This window comes from Liolophura sinensis, chromosome 5 (assembly GCF_032854445.1).
Source record: "Liolophura sinensis isolate JHLJ2023 chromosome 5, CUHK_Ljap_v2, whole genome shotgun sequence".
In the NCBI taxonomy this organism is placed as follows: Eukaryota; Metazoa; Mollusca; class Polyplacophora; order Chitonida; family Chitonidae; genus Liolophura; species Liolophura sinensis.
The window spans coordinates 12,445,373-12,467,651 of NC_088299.1; the positions used below are offsets into that span (position 1 = coordinate 12,445,373).

The 22,279-nt window shown below is 39.1% G+C and overlaps 2 protein-coding genes across 2 annotated transcripts in view; one reads left to right on the plus strand and one right to left on the minus strand.

Moving 5' to 3' along the window:
- LOC135465883 (urease subunit alpha-like) overlaps window positions 1–8,040 on the minus strand; it is a 28,224-nt gene extending 20,184 nt beyond the window's left edge. The window contains 2 exon segments of the mRNA XM_064743250.1: window positions 43–112; window positions 7,915–8,040. Coding sequence (XP_064599320.1) covers window positions 43–112; window positions 7,915–8,040 — 196 coding nt within the window.
- A 177-nt stretch (window positions 8,041–8,217) lies between these two features.
- On the plus strand, window positions 8,218–21,787 carry LOC135466027 (urease accessory protein UreG-like). Its single transcript, XM_064743418.1, has 8 exons — window positions 8,218–8,433; window positions 13,696–13,860; window positions 15,385–15,539; window positions 15,987–16,111; window positions 19,540–19,636; window positions 20,129–20,276; window positions 20,548–20,651; window positions 21,426–21,787. The coding sequence occupies exons 2-8, from the start codon at window positions 13,824–13,826 to the stop codon at window positions 21,558–21,560; spliced, it is 801 nt and encodes a 266-aa protein (XP_064599488.1). The 5' UTR covers window positions 8,218–8,433; window positions 13,696–13,823; the 3' UTR covers window positions 21,561–21,787.
- The last annotated feature ends 492 nt before the right edge of the window (window positions 21,788–22,279 follow it).

Sequence of the window (22,279 nt, forward strand, 5' to 3'; positions counted from 1 at the left end):
AATTATTGACTGAGGACTCATGTATTGACAAAGCAGGCTTACCCAAGAACGATCTGCCTTTGTCCATAAGGTCTGAAACGGAATTTGTCCCATCGCGTACCAATTCCTGTAGCTGAAAGACAAAGAGACAAACATCAGTATATGACAAATTCCAAAGGTGTAATAATTGGAGCTGAAAGGCAGAGGAACAAAAATTAGGCAAATTCAACATCACCAGACACATCACTTAAACTGAATCTAAAATAATTTCACTTTTTAAAACCTTTCTTAAACAGATATGAACATTTGAAATCTAAGGCGGATTTTATAGACCATATTTATAGTTGGGCCTCAATGACCCTCACACGGTCATTATCTTTGGCTGTTGACGACAATTTTTGTGATGTGCGTTGTGGAATGTTTACTAATATCAACGGCTCGCTCCACTATGAGCAAAACTTAGGATGGAAATATCTGAATACATTTAATTCTCTTCAAGAATTTAAAATTTTTTAGAAAACATTCAGGTATTTTAGATACGGTTTTAGTGGTGAGTCAGATGACGATGACTTGAATGTCTCTTTAAGGGAAAAGGCCGGCGAAGTTGATAACCAGTCCTCAAAAAGAGACCAAGGTTTGGGGAACACAAAATGACCAGGGGATCATTTTTGCAACTCATTTTATACGTAGCATGTAAACTGTAAACAACAGCGATGGAATGGGACCATAAGTATGGCAGATCAATGTATCCAGCAGAGGGTGATAAATAGCATGAAACCAAATGGGCCATAGTCTGAAGTTTGCTCATTCCCTGATTCAAAATGCTACAGTACACTGTAGCTATCATATTTGAATGCTAGACATGTGCTGACTACTTTTACGGAAAGAATTTCTGCCCTAAAGGCTACATTTTTCATATTTGGTGCTAAAATCTTCTTCGATGCCTATCTCACCTGGGTTAAATTCGCTTTGTTTTCACTTCAAGTGAGGGGCCTCCATGGTTCACTTGGTTAGCGCGCTAGAGCAGCGTAATGACCTATGAGTCTCACACCAATACGGTCGCTGTGGGTTCAGCTCATGATGGCTTCTTCTCCGGCCGGATGGTCGTGGGTTTCCCCCGAGCTCTGCCCGGTTTCCACCCACCATAATGCTGGCCGCCGTCGTATAATTGAAATATTCTTGAGTACGGCGTAAAATACCAATCAAATATATGAATACATAAATCACTTCAAGTTCTTCAGTCACGTGACCTGAGAGTGTGCTGATGATTGGCTCGAAGCAACTATGACATCATTGTAAGACTATGAATTGATGTAAGTAAATATAACAACGGATAACACACACAAAAAACAACCACCCTTCAGAGGCTTCACTGTAGAGCGTGACAGCTCGTTAATAAACAAAACGGTTCATAGACGGACCACAACGGTAGGTCAAATGTGTACGAGGCATGGCATAGGCTGCTAAGTCACATGAGAATTTTGTAAAGTAACAAAGATTAATGGCAAAAAAGATGACCTGAACAAAAAATGTTAACCGCTCGAGCACTAGAACAAATGCCCGTACTGGAAATGTTTATTGTCTTAACTAGGCAGACGAGGGCATGAAAGTAACTTATACTATTTTGACTAAGACAAAAAAGGACGATGAAGTTACAGGTGTTTGTTACATATTTCAGCACAGACTGTAAAATTGCAACCTGTGACATAGCGATAGCAAATAGTTCACGACAAATTTGCAACGTTTTTATACGCAGCCAATTTTTGGTACTGCTAATCAAAGAGAAATGAATGACTGAGAATGGAATTGGGTGACGAGTGCTTGGTGGAAAGTAAAAAGGGCAATTCAACAAAGTCAGTTTTGACCTAAAAGTCACATTTATTAATGTGATTTAAACACATATTTTTTGACTGTAAGGGTTAAAGTTGGGACTATTTGAAGTGTGTTATTCTCTGACAGACATACCAAAACTTGAACTTATGGGACTATACACTCCGTAGTATATCGAAGTTTAAAGTTCGCAACCCATTCGTCTAACACTTCAGTCAAGCAACGCTTTGTAGAATCCGCCTCAGGCCGTTATGATTTTGTCAAGGTACCGGTAATCCACAGATCTAAAGGCGAATAGAGCAGTAATTATTCTGTAACTGTCAACTTGATTTGTGTTGGTGTATAAGAGGATGTTTATGTAGACCTATATGAAAATATTGCAACCTTAATACCGGATCTTCATTGGTCAGGAAAATGAGCTTTTTCTGACAGTGTATCTTTTTTTCCTTTTGTACCAGAGTGGTTGCTTTTTAAAATGAAAACAGGAAGGGCTAACAAAAAGGACCTACCCCTTCAATTTCCGGCATTTATTAACCTACACATTGCCGTTGTGTTCAGGTAACGGTGCATATCTCAAGCCAAAAAGCTAAGATGTTTTGAAAAAATTAATAGACTGAGCTCAAACCATGCATGGCAAATCCGATTATTTATTTATATCTTTGCTCAGTTGTTTCAGAAAGTTTTTTTTTGAAAAAGACATTGATTAATTTGGACCAATGTTAATTTGACTAATGCATTCGATGAGTATGAATGTGAACATGGTAAATCTAACTCATTCTAGCTTAAAATATGAAAGACTCCGACTAACCAAGTGAGTCTACAATATAACCAGATGAGTCTCATGACTCAGCTGATCTGGTCATATGACTCATATGAGCTCAACTGTATAACCCAGATTTTTGAGTCAGTTGACTCAAACTTTTCTCCCAGTGTAGTAAATCACAGTATCCACAGTAAACCACAAACCTTCTCCAGGTACCACGGCGTTAATCTTTCACAAAGTATTCTTTAAACGCAGAATGTCCCGTAATGTTCACTCATTGCTGTGTCATTTATCGACTCAGTGTCGTTCTTCATATCAAAGAGTATTTATATAGATAAAGCGTAAGATGTTTTCGCATTATGAAAAATGATTTCATGCCACGTATACATAACACAGGATCTCTCTCTCTCTCTCTCTCTCTCTCTCTCTCTCTCTCTCTCTCTCTCTCTCTCTCTCTCTTTTGTCGTCACTTTGTCGTTCAGTGGTGTCATGCTCCAGAAAATTCAAGGCCATCCGTGACGTGAATATCGGCCACGGAGTGTCAGTCAAACAGGCCTTGGTAATGGCCTAAGGTTACGAGATGAAGGTTAATTGCACGAATACACGTCAAAGGAAGACGTGGCAGAGTTTAAACCTAAACATTCCTATAAAAAGGAATAATCTTTGAAATTATATTAAAAGATGTATTAAGTACAACTTATAGGAAGGCTCAGGCTAATCTCCATCTCGGATGCTCCAAAGTATTTTAGAGTGTTTTAATTCAGAGAGGTATATTAGATATAGCAATATCAGACGACAATAGCAACAACAGCGGAAGAATGCAAAAATGAAGCCAAAGAAATTTCTTTTAAATAAAACTTAAGAGTAAAACTGGTGCTTTTCTCATGATGGTCAGCGCAAAGTCATTTCATCTTCTACGGTGTGAAATGGGACAGTCGTTTAACTAAACAACATCGGAAAAAGCGATCTCAAATTATCCGACCGTTCAAAGCTCATTGATAACATTTGAGTTATACATCCTTCTCCTTCAGTGATATGCGCGCAAGACACTAATCCCAAATTTAAACCTATACCCAATTTTTCTTTATTAAATATGCGAGTGGTAAAAAAATGTTTTAACTGAAGTCACTATGATGAATGAAAGATTACTTTCTAATTTTGTCTGAAGGTAGATTTTAATGGCGGTAAGGCTTACATTTTGTTCAACCTTTAGAATGCCATAAAAAATGACAAGTCCCTAAACAGACAAACTGCTTTAGGCACAATGTGCTGTGGGTGGTATACGAAATATATTGTCTTCTAGAGAAACGTGGAGCGCATAGCACAAGCCACCGAAATCCCTAAGTCCTCCTGCTGTATATTTGTAACTTAAGCGATAAATAAGAATGTAACAAATTGTACGTTGTTGATTGATTATTACTGAGTGAAATATCGCAAACGACACTAACTCTGAGCATTTCTGAGCATTTTAGCGAAAAATGTATTGTACCAATGGGAATGAATGCTCATTGAGTTTAACGTAACATTCAGGCTGTCAACCAGAAGATGGATGATGTCTTAGGTACTTGTTTCCATCTTAAAGTGAATGGGCAAATACTACGTCACAGCATAGGTCGCGCAACCTCATAACAAATCGCTGGATTGGATAAAATTTTTAAGATGACCACCGCCTTTTGAATCAGCTATTTTGATTGATATTGTAATTATATTTTACATCTTATTCGGTGAAATCGGAGGATGTTTTTGTAAGATTTTGATCATTTTAATTTTGGTTTCGTGAACTAGGTTTTAACGAGACGCAATCTTAATCTTTACAGCTGCGTCAAGTAGACACCGCGGCCTCGCTTTCGTGTTTCACTCAAAACTATGTATGCAAGCTGAAAGTTTTCGGTCCTACTTTACAATTTTTCAGTCATATGTCAACAGGAAGTCATTAAGTGTGTGTATATATACTGTGTGCCAGAATAGAGTTATAAGTCTCACTTCTTCGAGGCGCACGCTCTCCAATAGGTAGTGCTGAACTCTAAGCGAGGCACCAACATATACCATTTTTAAAGTCTTTGGTATGACCCAACCCGGGTTTGATCCCGGATCATCCAACGTCGAGGCGGACGCTCTAGCTATCAGGCCAAAGAAATGGTCTCGGGAGCTCTTTAATCCAAACGTGTTCTAGTTACGTGGGCGGTCACAAGGTCCGACTTAGGTATCTCATGAATTCTAAAATGCTTGCAAAAGCAAAAAATATAAATTTAAATTGAAGGAGAAATGTTTTTTTTTCTGATACGATGTGAAACAAGAGAATTTTACCTTAAAGCCAATTAAAAGTTGAGTTAAACTTGCCAACAAAAACAGCCGGCAAAACCGCATCCGACACTACAATAAGGTGACGAATCCACCAACCACATCTAATCTGGCTGACCGAGAACGTCCTGACAAGTGGGATGGCTTTTCCATTACGATCTTGATCAACGTAAACGTGTTTCGATGTACGTTTTAGGTCTAAACTAGTGAAATCTCAGCTTAAATTTAGGGTTAAGCGAAATAAGATATATACGCCCAAAACATAGTGCCAAAGGTCTTCTGCACAGTGTCATCTTAGCTTTCAGCTGACATCCTGTGACATGATACCGATACCTCGGACAGATTTCGAAAACTTTGAATAGAGGCGACCAGTTGTGAAAAAAGCTTGACATAAAAGTTTCTGTGTGAGTGTATAATGGCGTAAATGAGAATCGTCTGTATAATTTGTAGAAGCCCTAGCGTGTACCACGTTTGAAGGTATGTCTACATTGCATGCAGCATGTGTCTGATAGACCCTCTACGATATCTGTTATAAACAGTGTTAAAATCAGAAGTATCGTACAATCAACGGTTTAAAGGAAACCCAAATCGTTCATATAAACTTATGTCCGGATAAAACAGTTTCTCCAGGTAATCCGTTGTATCCGTCGATTTCAGACAGGCAGGATTGGTTTCTTTAAAACAGTAGTTAGCATCTGAGTTCTATTTTCCGATGTAAAGCTTTGAAATGTCCTTTCCATAATCAAAATAAAATCTTACTGTTAATGAATATCTGATAAACTAGACATTATAGTGAACATGCAAAGAGAATAAATCATACTCGAGTTTAATCGCCATTTAACAACTGACGAGCTTGAGTGGGAGGCAAGATTACGCAGTGGTAAAAGCTAGTATCTCTCGGAAGGTATTGGGCGGACTGAATAAATTATTCGTCGAGAATCACTTGATAACGTTTTACACAGAAATAATGTTTTAATAGCTATATACTGCAAACATTAAGTAGGAACTATAGAAATGCTATATACTTTGAGCAATGTTTTCATTGAAATGATATTTTGAACTGGAGCTACATTATACACTGGCTCAATGTTTCCGGCGAAGTGATATCACATATCGGAGCAATGTTTCCAGTGAAATGATGTTACATATCGGAGCAATGTTTCCAAATCGGAACAATGTTTCCAGTGAAGTGATATTACATACTGGAGCAATGTTTCCAGTGAAGTGATATTACATATCGGAGCAATGTTTCCAAATCGGAACAATGTTTCCAGTGAAGTGATATTACATACTGGAGCAATGTTTCCAGTGAAGTGATATTACATATTGGAGCAATGTTTCCAAATCGGAACAATGTTTCCAGTGAAGTGATATTACATACTGGAGCAATGTTTCCAGTGAAGTGATATTACATATCGGAGCAATGTTTCCAAATCGGAACAATGTTTCCAGTGAAGTGATATTACATACTGGAGCAATGTTTCCAGTGAAGTGATATTACATATCGGAGCAATGTTTCCAAATCGGAACAATGTTTCCAGTGAAGTGATATTACATACTGGAGCAATGTTTCCAGTGAAGTGATATTACATATTGGAGCAATGTTTCCAAATCGGAACAATGTTTCCAGTGAAGTGATATTACATACTGGAGCAATGTTTCCAGTGAAGTGATATTACATATCGGAGCAATGTTTCCACTGCAGTGGTGATTTATATGCTGCAGACATTATTATAAATAAGGCATTAGAGAAACGTTATACTAGTATGGAGGAGAAATGTTGCCATCGCTATGATGTTGTATACTGTACTGGAGTGACATGATACAGTGGGGCAATGTTTCCACTGGAACGATTTCATATATCAATGTTTCCATGAAATGTGCCTGTCTATTTACTGCAGACATTAAGTGGACGTAAGAGATTTTTTTTTTTTTTTGATTGCTGTTTTACGCCGTACTCAAGAATATTTCACTTATACGACGGCGGCCAGCATTATGGTGGGTGGAAACCGGGCACAGCCCGGGGGAAACCCACGACCATCCGCGGGTTGCTGGAAGACCTTCCCACTTACGGCCGGAGAGGAAGCCAGCATGATCTGGACTTGAACTCACAGCGACCGCATTGGTGAGAGGCTCCTGGGTCATTACGCTGCGCTAGCGCGCTAACCGACTGAGCCACGGAGGCCCCCTAGACGTAAGAGAACGTCATACTCTAGAAAATGGTAATTGTTGTGATGCTATATACCGTACTGGAGCAACATTATACATTGGCGCAATGTTTCCATTGTAATATATTTATGTTTCTACGACAACGATGTTGTATGCCGAAGTCATACATGGTGGGTAATAGAGCAACATTATAACCTGGCGCCAGATTTCCATTAAATCAACATCAAGATACATCGCAGCAATGTGCTCATATATTGTAAAGACGTTGCACGATGAAGCCATGTGGTGGGCACAGGAGCAATGTTCTATATTAGCGCAACTTTTCACTCGAACAGTTTCACAAAAAAGCAAACGATTGATGTTTAAAAGAAAAGACAACACCAAACTAAATGTATACATACATTAACAAAGTATCCCACATAGACTTTTGTCTTTGTGGTGTTGCACAAGCAGAGTTTGAAGCAAAAAGCAAAAATCGTGCACACTGAGAAAATCGAAAGCGCAGCCATGCTATCAGTTTTGACCAGTCTGGAGCGAGTTGTCTCTATAACCCGTGAACGCAGCTGTTTCCGTTCACACCACCCGATCTCTTCTTTGCCTGTGCGTGGGATACGTGCGACGCGACACAGTCCCATGGCCTCATAAGAATTCCAGATTAAAAAGTGATTATTGAGTTACAAAGCACTAAAAAAAGGTTTAGTCGTTTAGCCGTTTAGGACTGTTCCCACATCTGAATAACTAATGTTATACTCTTGGTTGCATTTTCATTAACGCAATGTAATAAACAGTTACTAGCAATATTCCTGCCACACGGTGGCGCGAGATGGTTATGGAATCAAAGAATCAAAGATTAACCCAAACAAGCAACATACCTGTGAGGCAATCAGTGCCACAGCCTCTGGGTGGTTCAGCCTCACCCCGCGGGCTAGTCTCCTCTGGGCCAGGGCTCCCGCCTGGTGCACCAACAGGCTCTCAAGTTCCCGTGGAGACAGCTTCATGGCTTACAGAGAGATTAGAACAGAATGCGGACCGACAGGACAGGGGTAGAGTGTAAAGCCGAAGTCTTAGCAAGTCAGAGGCGTAGATAGTAGGCGTCTTACTAACTATCCGTGTTATGCATGATAGACAATGTTGGGGTAGGTGAGCAACTGGCTTAGCAAGTACTAGAAATCAGGACACAGGCCCGAGGGTAAGGAGTCCTCATGTGGGTCAGAACGTAAACTACATGAGCCTGGTGAGACGTGTCGACCTTGTTGTAAACGAAGGCACCCTCTCACTCTGCCCTCGTGCTCACTGATGAGACCCAGCTATCGTCTTGTTACACTGATCGGCCCAGACACGTGGAGAAAGTTGGCGAACACAAGTCCATCTGCAGACTCCGTCATACACAGGTTAGTGTTGTTAGTGTTTTAAACTTTTGTAAAGCTCTTCACGCCAGGTTTGAATTTAGCACATGCCTTGTGCAAACCCTCAGGTATACATATGTATATGCTTAGATGAACGGTCAGTTGACACCCTACTGATGGGTCTAGGCCTGTGTCGTGAACAGTCAACACGGACATAGAATCGTAGAGGTCATGTTCGTCTTGCTCTGAGCCGGTCGCCTTATGGGATGTAGATCACATACAGCAAAGTGCTAGTGCTACATGCGGCATGTGTATATATATATTATAGTTTCTGTATGTCAACTCATGTATTTCCTATAGTTAATGGTAGCGGGTTTTCCACGGGCCCTGCCCGGTTTCTCCCACCATAATGCTGGCTGCCGCCGTATTAATGAAATAGTCTTGAGTACAGCGTAAAACACCAATGAAATAAATAAGTAAATAAATCCGTCTCTCAACATGTATTTTCTTCAAAATGATAACACTGACAAGTGAATACGAGTCTAGCTGGAAATCTCGCTCAGAAGTGTTCATACGAATAATTATATGTATTCAATAATGCAATGTATTCAATGCTCGGCCTCTATACTATAGCCGTGTTAGCTGCATAGGGACATAAGTCACAAGGAAATTTTTGGTGAAAATTTCATTTGAAAACTCAACAGTAACTATTAAGTTACTATTAAGTGTGAAACCACAGGTCAGTGTTATCTGATATTGTGATGTGCGTGGCTATATATAAATATATATATATATATATATATATATATATATATATATATATATATATATATATATATATATATATATATATATATATATATATATATATATAGCATAAAGGATAAAGTGTACAGTTAAACTTTGTGCGTGCACATATGTGTGTGTGTGGAACGTTTCACATTGTTAAAGTACCATTAAATCTCAACCATCAAATGCATAGATATGCCTGTATGCCCGTATTTAATTTATGTTTCATGCTGTACAAAAATTATTTTTTATAATTTTTTTTTTTACTCTTCATGCTCTACGTAAAATCATGAAAAGCTTTTTTTGTGTCTTCACCTATATCCAAGCTATTTGCAGCCCGGGTGGTTGGTTGGGCCCAATACAGTGCAGAAGCAAGTTTTGACTTATGTTTGCATCGTGGATTTGTGAGTAAAGGAACATATAGGCAAATAAATGCAGTGCATAACGAAATTACGATAGACTGTTGACTGAGTAATTTTGGGATTTTTCAATATTGTGTCAAAATCTCTTCACAAATCATCTTCAATCTGTGTACCGCTATTCATATTCACTCTGGTCATCATGTATCTCGAAAACATTAAAAATAATGTAAAATAATACTAAAACTTCATTGTTGGTAAAAATTTACAAACTGAAACGTCAAAATAATGCTAAAACATTATGTTGGCGAAAAATTACAATCTGAAGCGATCGTTCCGGCGGAGTGATCTCGGCTGCTAATGCTGATTGATGTCATTTTTACCGGATTTATTGGTAAATAATTATTTTTCTGATTAAAATTTGGGACTTTTCCATGTGAACAAAGCACAAACTATTGCTAGCCTTGGAGATATTTGAAAAACTATAGAAAAAGCCCATTTTACTAGGTTTACTCAATATGAAGAAAGTTTTAAACAAAACCGAACGAAATTAACTGGTCAATATTAGCATCATTTCTTAGATTTTTGGTTTTCGCTGTAAAGATAAGAAAGGGAGATGTACCCTGGCAAACACGGAATTTTCTCACTTAACTATTTAAATCTATGTTTTATTACTCCATTCACTCATCCATGCCACGCCCCTTTATGGCAACCACATCCTGTAACAACTAATTTTAGTCCGTACTCTCTCGCGGCGTATGCTTCTCTGCCTGTGATCGGGTTACATCACATACTCCTCGCAGCGATTGTTTCTCTCCCTGCGGTCGCGTCAGATCACATACTCCTTGCAACGCATGCTTCTCTTCCTGCGATCGCGTTACATACTCCTCAAGGCGCATGCTTTCGATGTCTTAAATCATATACTCCCCACAGCGCCTGCTTCTCTCCGATCACTGCATTACATACTCCTCACGGCACAGGCTTCTCTCCCTGGGATCGTGTTACATGACATACTCCCCACAGTGCATGCTTTTCCCCCTGCGATCAAGGTAAATGTGCGAATACATAATAAGAAGTCATTAATAAAAATGCTTGAAATTTCCATTTAAACAGAGGAATTCTTTTGTTAAAGGCAAAAGCAAAAGGCAGTTATTTATAGAATCAGACATTTAGGCGAATATTCCCTTATACACACGCCTAATGGTGGTTCCTATATTTGCTATATTGTTTCTTTAAACTTGTCGCCTGCATTCAGCTTTCTGTAAATTCAGACATATTCGCTACCAAAACTGCCTTCATTACAAGTGGCAGGTAACACCACAAGCTCTACACATCATATGTTGGACGTCCAACTCATTGTAAAGAAGATAAAATTAGAATTATAACCTCCAAAAAGTTTAACATCTCAACCAATTGAGAACGAAGTGTGCTCAAATTCGGAACTCATGATCACCTGGCGTCCGCGTCATAACGTTCAGAAGGTGCCATTTTGCGCTCATGAAATGAGGAGACTGGGTTATTCTGTTAAAGGGATACAGAATCGAAGCTGATTGGCTGACAGTGGAGATAGGGTTTCCGAGGTTAAGTCTTGCAGTCTTGGCCACGCTTGGATAAATGTACCATACCTAAAATTTGTCTTTGCTTGTAACATATGCCATTCAAGTTTTCCAAATTATACTATTTCAAATAAAGCACAAAAAGTGCCCCGTAAAATCATATATACAGCAATGTGTATTGAAAGAAAGGTACATTTTGGGCTTTCCAAGCAGTTCGTGGGAACGTGACTGTAGATATTGTCCCATGTATTGACTAGTGCTCACCTTTATACACGTATCTATTGCATCGTCCTAGTTCTTATTCAGCGCACATCGCGAAAGATATTTGCTAAGTGTTAATTTCAAGTTTAGAATAAACACGGGATATACACATAGATGAGCGGGTATACACATAGATGGAAAATGCGGAGAGAAGATGGCTAGAAAACACATAGGAAGGTGCTTTGAAAATGGGGAGGGAAGGGGGTTTTAAAAATGCAGAGGGAAGGTGGTTTTGAAAATGCAGAGGGAAGGTGGTTTCGAAAATGCAGAGGGACGGTGGTTTTAAAAATACAGAGGTACGGTTGTTAGAAAATGCGGTTTGAAGGTGGTTAGGAAGTCAGAGGGAAGATTGTTTGAAAATGCAGATTGAAGATGGTTAAAGAGTCAGAGGAAGATGGGTTGAAAGTGCAGGTGGTTAGAAAAGGCACAGGGAAGGTGATTTTGAAAAGGCACAGGGAAGGTGGTTTTGAAAATGCTGAGGAAGGGTTGTTTTGAAAATGCAGAGGGATGGTGGTTAGGAAATGCTGATTGAAGGTGGTTAGAAAGGCAGAGAGAAGATGGTTTAAAATTGCAGGTTGAAGGTGATTAGAAAAGGCAGTGGGAAGATGGTTTGAAAATGCAGAGGGAAGATGGTTTGAAAATGCAGAGGGAAGGTGATTTTGAAAAGGTAGAGGGAAGGTGGTTTTGAAAATGCTGAGAAGGGTTGTTTTGAAAATGCACAGGGAAGGTGGTTAGAAAAATGCTGATTAAAGGTGGTTAGAAAGGCTGAGGAAAGATGGTTTGAAAATGCAGAGGGAAGGTGATTTTGAAAATGCAGCCAGTATAAATTTCAGGGGAAGAAAATGAGAAGGCAGTGCACTTGCGGGGTGAATAGGGTGGGAAATTGCAGAGAAGAGATTAAAAGAAGACGAGAAAGTTCCGGAGGGTAACACATGTGGAGAAGTTACAGAGAAACCGAGACACAAAGAGAAGAAAACCGAGATCTGCCGAAAGGAAAAAACAATAACAGAAATTTGTAAAAGAAGAGAGCTTGGATATGTCATGAGAAAAGAAAAGACGGATTGGTAGAGAGAAAAGAGCGGAGATATGGAAAGTAAAGATAACGGGGATTTGTAGGGAGAAATGGCGGATATATGTAAAGTGAAGAAAACGGGGATTTGTAGAGAGAAAAGAGCGGAGATATGCAAAATGAAGGAAACGGGGATTTGTGGCGATAAAACGGGCGGAGATATGCCATATGAAGAAATCGGGGATTTGTAGAGAGAAAAGGGCGGAGATATGTAATGTGAAGAAAACGGGGATTTGCAGAAAGAAAAAACGGGAATTTGCAGAAAGAAAAAAACGAGATATATAGACAGAACTGAGAGAAGGAGAATTTGCATAGAGGAGAATACATAGATGTGTCGCGAGAAGAGAACGGGGATTTGTAAAATCTCCGTAAGTCCCTCTAAATCTCTATATCTGTCAATCAAATGTTTGACCTTGTACTCCGATTTCCTCGATTCACCCTGTACCTGTGTGCCGTCAGATCATCGAACAGTTCTTGGGCACTGCCTTAAGCCCCAATGTCAGTGAATCTTCTATCGGTGTAACTCGGCCTGCATTAACCAAGATATGACTCTGTACAGCTAGAAAACAGCTTACAACTCACGTTTAGTTTTTGTTATGATAACAGGTGTTTAAAATTTGGATCGACTAAATAAAAAAAATTCTCTTCATGTCTTGTCTGAAATTTGTATTAAATTTTTGCTGGCTGAAGGGTTTTTTTGCATTTGCAATTTGTTTTAAACACTTAATCTGAAAACCTTATAATTGTTTACGTTTCACGCACCTTTTGTCTACGTGACCTATCCACTGAAATAATGCTAAGTAAGGAGAAAATTGAAGAAAATTCTCCCCATTCTCTATGTTCTCTAGACCGTAAGCAATGGATATCATTTAAAAAAAAACTGACATGCTTAAGCGCACACAAACAACAGTAAACCTCACGACTTGAGTGAGACTAGTATATGGTAAACGCGTATTTCCTTGACAAAATATAAACATTCAGTAAGGCCATTCATTAAAAATTCGAAATTTTATGGTGCATGAAACAGACTTACAAGTTTAGCTGTTAGTTTTTTTCACGCCGGATGTCATTTTTCAAATTATTGAGCCGAATCTCCTCTTGAACGACGTCAGTTTGGAACACATGGTGGGCACAAATACAAATTACACGCTGTTAATTAAAATGTGTATTGAGGCAACTGCAAATTTTAGAATTTCAATTAATTCCATCGGTGTTGGGTTAGTCTCCAGTAATCATAAAGTTTACACTAATTTTTTCACTCTAATTTTTTCAGGTCTACTTCCAACTGAGGATAACTCGAACCATCGGCTGAGAGGAAACCACATAGACAGTACCTAATTTCACCACGTCATAATTTCCAACCAATCGCAGTTGCAGAAATCTAGCGCCCAAGCTCCTTCAATGGAAACCTCAGAAAACAACTGCAATTTTATCAAAGGTAAGTTTCATTCTAGATTTTCCACACATCAGTTTTTTATTAGATTTGGCACAGGTCAGTTTCATTCCAGATTTTCAAAAAATCAGTCTCATTCCAAATTTTTCAAAAAATCATTTTCATTCAAGATTCACCAAATCAGTTTCATGTCAAATTTCACGCATATCAGTTTCATTCTATATTTTTTTACTGATCAGTTTCATTCTATATTTCCCACAGATCAGTTTCATTCCATATTTTCCACAGATCAGTTTCATTCTACATTTTCCACAGATCAGTTTCATTCCATATTTGCCGCAGATCAGTTTCATTCCATATTTTCCACTGATCAGTTTCATTCTACATTTTCCACAGATCAGTTTCATTCTACATTTTATTCAGATCAGTTTCATTCTAGACTTCCCATAAGATCAGTTTCATTCCTGATTCCTCACAAGATCAATTTCATTTCAGATTTTACATTGATCAGTTTCATGTCAGATTTCACACAGATCAGATTCATGTCAGGTTTACACAGATCAGTTTCATGTCAGATTTACACAGATCAGTTTCATGCCAGATTTTACACAGATCAGTTTGATACAAACCAGTGTAAATGAACACGGTGTAAATGGTGGTACAGTATTATGTATCGATGAGATATCAGGCGATACACAAAGATCATACAACATTTGCATACTTATGTATGGGCTATAGTTCGTGCTTGAGCCCAAGAACTTTGATCGCGGAAGCTAATTTATTTATTTATTTATTTGATAAGAGTATTACGCTGTACTCAAGAATATTTCACCTATATGACGGCGGCCATCGTTATGGTGGGAGGAAACCGGGCAGAGCCCAAGGGAAACCCACGACCATACACAGATTATTGGCAGACCCTCACACCTACTACCCGAGAGGAAGCCAGCATGAACTGGATTTGAACTCACAGCGATCGCACGAAAGCTAAATAAAGTATTTACAGTTTATTTGAAAACAAGACGCTCCTGTGACGTCTTGATGCCAGGTGTGGGCGGAAAGGTCAACGTTTGTGTGTCTTTATCCCTGTTTCTTAATGTAAATTAGAGAGATGCCGATAGCAAAAGATGCTTTTTTCTGTTTTAATTTTACAATACATTTATTTGTTAAGTCTCCGTCACAGTTCTTTTTTATTAAGTATGTACGATTATGTGAAAGATTTCAAGTCAAACCCAGTCAAGCTCAGCGTACGTCAACATATAATATATATGCACTTTTATAAACGCTGTAAGATACATGTACAAACCGTGGGGTTTTAACCCTTGGCTAGGAGATAACGGTCGTGTTCACCAGTGTGTGACGTTTTCACGGCCTCTGCCCGTGCCCAGGCACGCAAGTAGTGATTAAGTGATTAGCATTCTGTTTAAAGTAAAACAAGTGCATTCTTAAATTCATGGACGGCCCGTTATATTTTTTATCTGCGTAGCTTTCGGCAAGGGGCGTGGTTATAGATATGGTGATATTTAGGTGACATCTGACCTTTTGACCGTAGAAAATTTATTTTTGCAGGAGGGCATCTGGCCGAAGGTGTGTCACAAGAAGGTCACAGTCACGACCACAGTCACAGTCATGGACACGAACACGGTCACACACACGATGTACTCGACAATCCTGGCTCGTACCTTGACAGAGATAAGCCATTATACAGACAAGATTTTAAACAGGTCATTCAAAATAAAATTATAAATAAAATATAAATAAATACTATAACTGACTGGCTCCTAAATAGATAGACCTGCCACTGTATACCATTTATATTATTTGAAATAAAGTGGTTAGTCACTTGACAAAGATCCCCGCAAGAGAGCCAAAACATTAGGAAACATTTTACATGTTTGACGTCTCCTTTATTATTACTATTATTGCATACACGTACGACTATTGAGTCTAAATCAGTATGTAATAAATAAACGCGTTGTGCTTTTTATTTATAATTTATTAACTCATTGGAACGACTTTATCATGCATTACTATGCAATGATTTATCTGATCGAAAGAATATATATGATAAATTAAATATTGACCTGAAAGTGTTTTGCAAAACGGAAATTTAGTGCAGATTTTGTCACTCAGTAGATTTCTTGTTTTACTTTGTTTTTTTTTTCTTACAGCGGGCTTTCACAGTAGGAATCGGAGGTCCCGTGGGTTCGGGGAAAACTGCCTTGGTCCTGTCTCTGTGTAAACACTTACGCGACTCCGTCGGTTTATGTGTGGTAACAAATGATATCTTCACGAGGTGAGTAAAATTCAGAGGCGTTCTTAAGAAACTCATGAACTCAGTTTGTTAGGTAACCAGTCCAATCAAGGTAAGGGTTGAAAGTCCCAAAAATATGCCCGGATGCCCTTGGGTTTAAGGGTTTTTTTTAACAAGTTTTCAACGTTGCGGCCGTTTGCGCGATGTGTTACATCTGAGAAAGTATGTCAGAGACTTGTCAAAGGCGGGTGGTTTACCCCCGGGCACTCCGTTTCTTCAATTGTTAAAACTGACAGCCATCGTATAAGTGAAAAGTCTTGAGTATTGTGGTAATGACGTGGAATGGACATTTGAAGTTTATATCTCATGTCATAATATGGCTCCTAGAAAAACACTTACTTCATGTCACTCACCCGTACAGAAACTAAAAAACCAGCTCACCATTTTTTAAAACCTAATTGTCTCTTTGTTTGCGTGTTGTGCTGGAGACTAAATTCGGTCAAGCACTTTATTTGTTTATTTATTTTATTGATGTTTTACGCTATACTTAAAAATTTCACTGGAAAAAACAGACAGAGGCATCGGGAAACACAGGGACCTCAGCAGTTGGCTGGAAGACCTTCACGCGCACGAACAGAGAGGCTTAAGCATTGTTAACATGTTCAACGTCCGTGTACTGAGCGTTATGATGAATTTTACTTCATTACTCTTTTGAGTGTCAGAATTGCAGAAATACACTCTCTTAAAACGACTGTGTACAAATTTGCACATCCCCAATGGCATGTGTAGCAAGTGTGTACCACTGTTGCACATTTCATTGTATGTGTTTCACAAATTACACAATATGTGTACTTTTTGTTCAAAAATTGTGTGAATGTGCGCTTTTGTCACAGTACTGTTTACCATACACTCGATCGTGCACGACATTAGTTTATATACACTATATTCATTTACAGTTGTCGCCGTGGTATAAGTGAAATATACTTGGGTACGACGTATCAAATAAATAAATCAGTTGTGAAAAGGCCATTGTGTGACCATCGACTGCCGTCACCAATGCTTAGCAGCCATCTTGTTTTAAGGCTTGGACTTTCAGGGCTGTAGGGCACAAGTGACATGACATGTCCGTATGTTTCAGTGGCCAGATGCCCAGAAAGATATCGATGTCTGATGTCTCGTACTGGACCAGTAATCAAGATGTAGGCCAGCCTTTACCTATGCATTCTATCTAGTAGTAGTCTTGTTTGCAAGCTCCATTGAATTCTAAACGCCTGGGGACATTTTTGTCCACGTAAGATTCATCTACAGGTACAGGGCTCGAAATAGAACAAAAATGTGGGACCACACAGTCTACCTGGATTTACGAAATGGCTGCACACGTAAACATTATTGACTGCATTGTTACCCACCTCCAAAAAAAGAAATTTAGAGGGATCCATCTGTTGGTTCTTGAGAAGTTGGAGTTTAAAGGTTTTGCTCAAAATTCAACGTGGTCGCCAAACAGAGTGGCCCAGAACTTTAGAACTGTGCAAAATAACATACGAGAGAATTTTGCAGCCAACTTTCAGTTAGCTGCGATTTGCAGTTTTGTAGAAAAACGACAAAAAAGCACTGTCCGAAAATGATTTTTAATGGTCCGAGCGAAAACAGTTGAATATATGGAGCCGTAAAAGTAACATGGTGATAAATATTATTTTGGAAAAGAAAAATAAAACAACTAAATTTTACATAATTGTGTATATCCGAGTGGTTGCCATGACAGACGTCTGAGTATGTATAACCTGGTCTGCCATGCTGTATGTTTTCCTTTTCTTTGTTTTTGATGGTCCATGTTTCATTAAAATCCATTTCTTAATAATCTGTCTCGTTGATAACGGCGCAACACCGTTACTTGAGTATGCCAAGCTATAGAACGGCGCAACACCGTTACTTGAGTATGCCAATCTATAGAGCGGCGCAACACTGAAAGGTGGACATGTTTATAGCAGAACAATAAACATCTTTAAATAGTATGTTATCGTCCAGTCCAATATATATCTTTAACGTTTGAATTCTGTCCTGGATGAGTAGATTATGTCAAGTATCTGATTGTGTGAAATGTATATAGATATCTATATGTATAAAATATGTTTTGCACACACTATGTAAATACTTTAACTCACTGTAATTAATCAGAGTTACACGACTGTATGTATCTGTTCCCACAGGACAGGCCTGTGACTGGCCCCATATCGTGCATGTTGTCAGTAAACTTGTTCTGTTCACTGTTGTACACACTTGTTTGTGTCACGGACCACCCAGTTTACATGCACGTTGAGTTGTACTGCTGCTTGTTTGTTTTATGTTTCTTCAGCTTGGGTTTATGAGCTGTGCTCACCCAGTATGTAGATCTATATGTACGTTACTTGCAGTCTACCCGCTTGCAGTTGCCACTTTACTTGATGAGGAGGAAAGTATTCTCCGAAAACTAGTAATATAGGATCGTGTTGTACAAAGTGTTTTTTGTCACATTGTACCTCACTAGTGAAAAGGGATGTATGACGCACCAGATGTTTCTTTGATGATATCAGGGGGCCTCCGTGACTCAGTTGGTTAGCGCGCTAGCATTCGTAATCACCCAGGAGCCTCATACCAATGCGGTCGCTATGAGTTCAAGACCAGCAACCTACGGATGTTCTTGGGTTTCCCCCGGGCACTGCCCTGTTTCCTCTCACCATAGTGCTGGTCGCCGTTGTCTAAGTGAAATATTCTTGAGTACGGCGTGAAACACCAAATAAATGAATAAATAAACCATTCGCATACGCCATGGAATGGAGAAGAAAGTGAGCCTGCGAGCGGATGTAGACCTGATTTTTGCCCTTGACACATGGGTTTTGGCACGCATATTTTTCCATCAACTTATATGTACTCGTCGAAAGGCTGTGCTAAAATACAGAAATTTTACTGCGAAAGTCATCTTGGCAGTTAATTAGATCTTAGCGAATGTTAAAAGTTCACAGCCAGTTTCTTGGCTAGAAAGGCGTACCCAAATATTTCAGACAGTGCCAACTGCGAATTGTCGCTCTTTCAAGGGAGGCTACTCCGATGTACATTTGACATATACACGGTCTCCATTAATGTTCAGCTGATCAGTCAAAGGTTGCTGAACCATGACTTGCTTTTGCCTAAAATAATGAAAACACACACAAAATTATACCCAGATTGAAACGTTTGAATCCTGACATACAAAATAATACCATCAAACAAGCGGAAAAAAAGACCAAAAAAAAAAGCAGCCGAAATGAGCAAATCCAAATATATCTGAAAATGACAAACTATACCTTCGTTGTGGACTGTAACCATTTTACCGGTGTTTGATGTGGTCAGTTTACTGGGCTTGGGACACCGGGTGTACCCGTTTCGAATAGCCCTTACATTTAGATTGCACACTGGTGGATATGATTGCAAGGATCTCTTTCTGTGTTTTGTAGAGAAGACTGGGAATTTCTGGTCCGAAATAAGGCCTTACCATCTGAGCGCATGCGTGCCGTAGAAACCGGCGGATGCCCACATGCCGCCATTCGAGAGGTAAGACTATAAAGATACAATCCACTGAACAAAATACAGTTAATACGTCTTTAGCTATTAAATGCACACAAAAAGACGGCCGACAATTAAATATTCTTAGTAATTTATACCAGTGTGTATTGCCCTTTTTGTCCAAAACAATTTTCCTTTTAACCATTATAGTAGTGTAATTTCATCTAGTCTTAGAATTTTTACAGATTTGAACAAAGGATGTATGCATGAAAAATGTGTATTTTAGCCTTAACCACTAAAATGGTTTTCGACACTAGTTCCAACCAAGTTAACTGCGGCTTTAAGCCAGGAGTTGTTTCAATTAGTATATGGCCAGGTGCTATGGATTCTCCCGGGCTGTGTCTGGCCTCCTTTACCTATCATCCCTCGGTACTGTAGTCAAATAAGTAAATTAATTTTGAATACCAAATAAAAACTCCAATACATTAAAAGAAATAAATAAATTGTGAAAGGTTATGTGATATTTTTCTGTCCATCCAGGATTATTCGTTGAACATGGAGGAAATCCGAAGTCTGACAAAGCAGTTCAGCCCGCAGATTGTAATAATCGAATCAGGGGGAGACAACCTTGCTGCCAATTACAGCCGAGAGCTGGCCGATTACATCATTTATGTTATTGATGTTGCAGGTATTTGCGACTTTATTGCGATAATTGTACGAGATACTAGTGCGATCGCTCGATCTCGTTGCCCTTAGTTTTAAAAACTGATAAATTTAGTGCTTCAGGAGAACACAATGAAACAGGACAAGACTGATATAATAAATAAAAATGTGTATCGCGCTGAAAATGCGTATATATTGGTTGTTGATTAAGAATACTGTGGTTTCAAGTCCACATTGTTTCTCGTAAATGCGTGAAGCGAATTTGCCAAAATTTCTTCTTCTTTCTGTTTTGGCAGGCGGAGACAAAGTTCCTCGGAAGGGTGGCCCGGGGATAACACAAAGCGATCTTTTAGTGATAAATAAGACAGACCTGGCCGAGGCTGTGGGAGCGGACTTAAAGGTATTTCAGTATAAGCATCAAACTAACGAATCATTACAGACTGTCATATAAGATGTTCTGCGTTATGCAATTTCATTTTGATTTGTGATTTATGTCATACTCAAGAATATTATTCATTGTGGTAGTAAGAAATCGGTCACAGCCTGGGGGAAACCCACGACCATCCACAGTTTGCTGCCAGTTTACTCTCTCGGTACATTTATTTCCGATTTGATTTCAACAGCCATAGGCCGGTCTACTACTGCCACCGTAGTTCTAATTCTCTGAAACGTGTTTAGGAATTTTCGAGGCAAGTCATGTTAAAAAACAGCTAAGCAGTTCATGAAATTATGGCTAGAAATACTATAATCCCGGAAAGCCTCATACTATCTCGCGAGAACTTTCGACCGACGGACAGGAACACACAGCCACAAATGATACCACAAAGTGTCACAATATGAGATCTTGATTTTCACTTTCTTACAACACTTCTTACGTGCCCATAACGAACAAAGCCAGGGATATTTCACTTGCATTATGGTGCCCAAGTTGCTTGTAGACCTCCCACTTACGGCCGGAGATGAAGCCAGCTTGAGCTGGACTTGAACCCGCAGAGACCGCATTAGTGAAAGGCTCCTGCGTCGGTCATTATGCCACGGAAGCCCACCTGACCGACCGACAGACAGATAGATAGACACATAAATAAAGGCCGTTACATACACGTATGAATAATATTTTTTTGTAACAAATCAACCACTCACAATGAGATTATGTTTATTTCTTTTCACACATCAGGTGATGGATCGAGATGCCAAACTAATGCGTCAGGAAGGACCCACCATCTTCTCACAAGCCAAGCACATGGTCGGGATTCCGGAGATTGCCGAACACATCTTGAAGGCTTACCGAATGGCCGTGCCCAATTCATAGTTCACATATAAACCGACTTTGACAATGCAGTGAAACCTCATTAGCGTACATTTCATATGCTATTTCTCTCATGTTTCTGGGTGGAACGATTTGTAATTCTTGGCTTACTGCTTAAAGCTCAAGCAGGACATTTTCGCCGTTGTGATACAATCTTATCGTGATTCATTGTCTTATGCATGTCGTCATCAATATATAATCATACAACAAAATTAAAATAAACGTGTACTGGAGAGATACTACTTTTACTTGCAATTCATACCTTATCCTCGGTAATAGGATAGCCACTGAAGACTTAATTGTACCTCAAGTTGGACAATATCTACCTTTCCCATTTTCCCATGGCGGTGATGTGTGCATGTGGATATACTTATTATATAATAATGATATATTACCATTGACAAGTAAAACATCAAATGTCAAATTTGTGCGGTTTGCGCGTTGTTCGGTTAGCGCGTTGTCCGGTTTACACGTTGTCCGGTTTACGCGTTGTCCAGTTTACAAGTTGTCTGATGTACAAATTGTCCGGTTTATGCTTTGTCCGGTTTACACTTTGTCCCGTTTACCAATGCTCCCTTCTCTAAGGAGTCATCATGTAAATTTACATAAGTAGCCAGCCGTTTGAAAATCTGGGCAATACATGGCGAAGTATTCTAAGTATTTAACTCTTGCTTCTAGCGAACAAGGTTCATCGTATAATCCTTTTGCATTAATTCAATAAC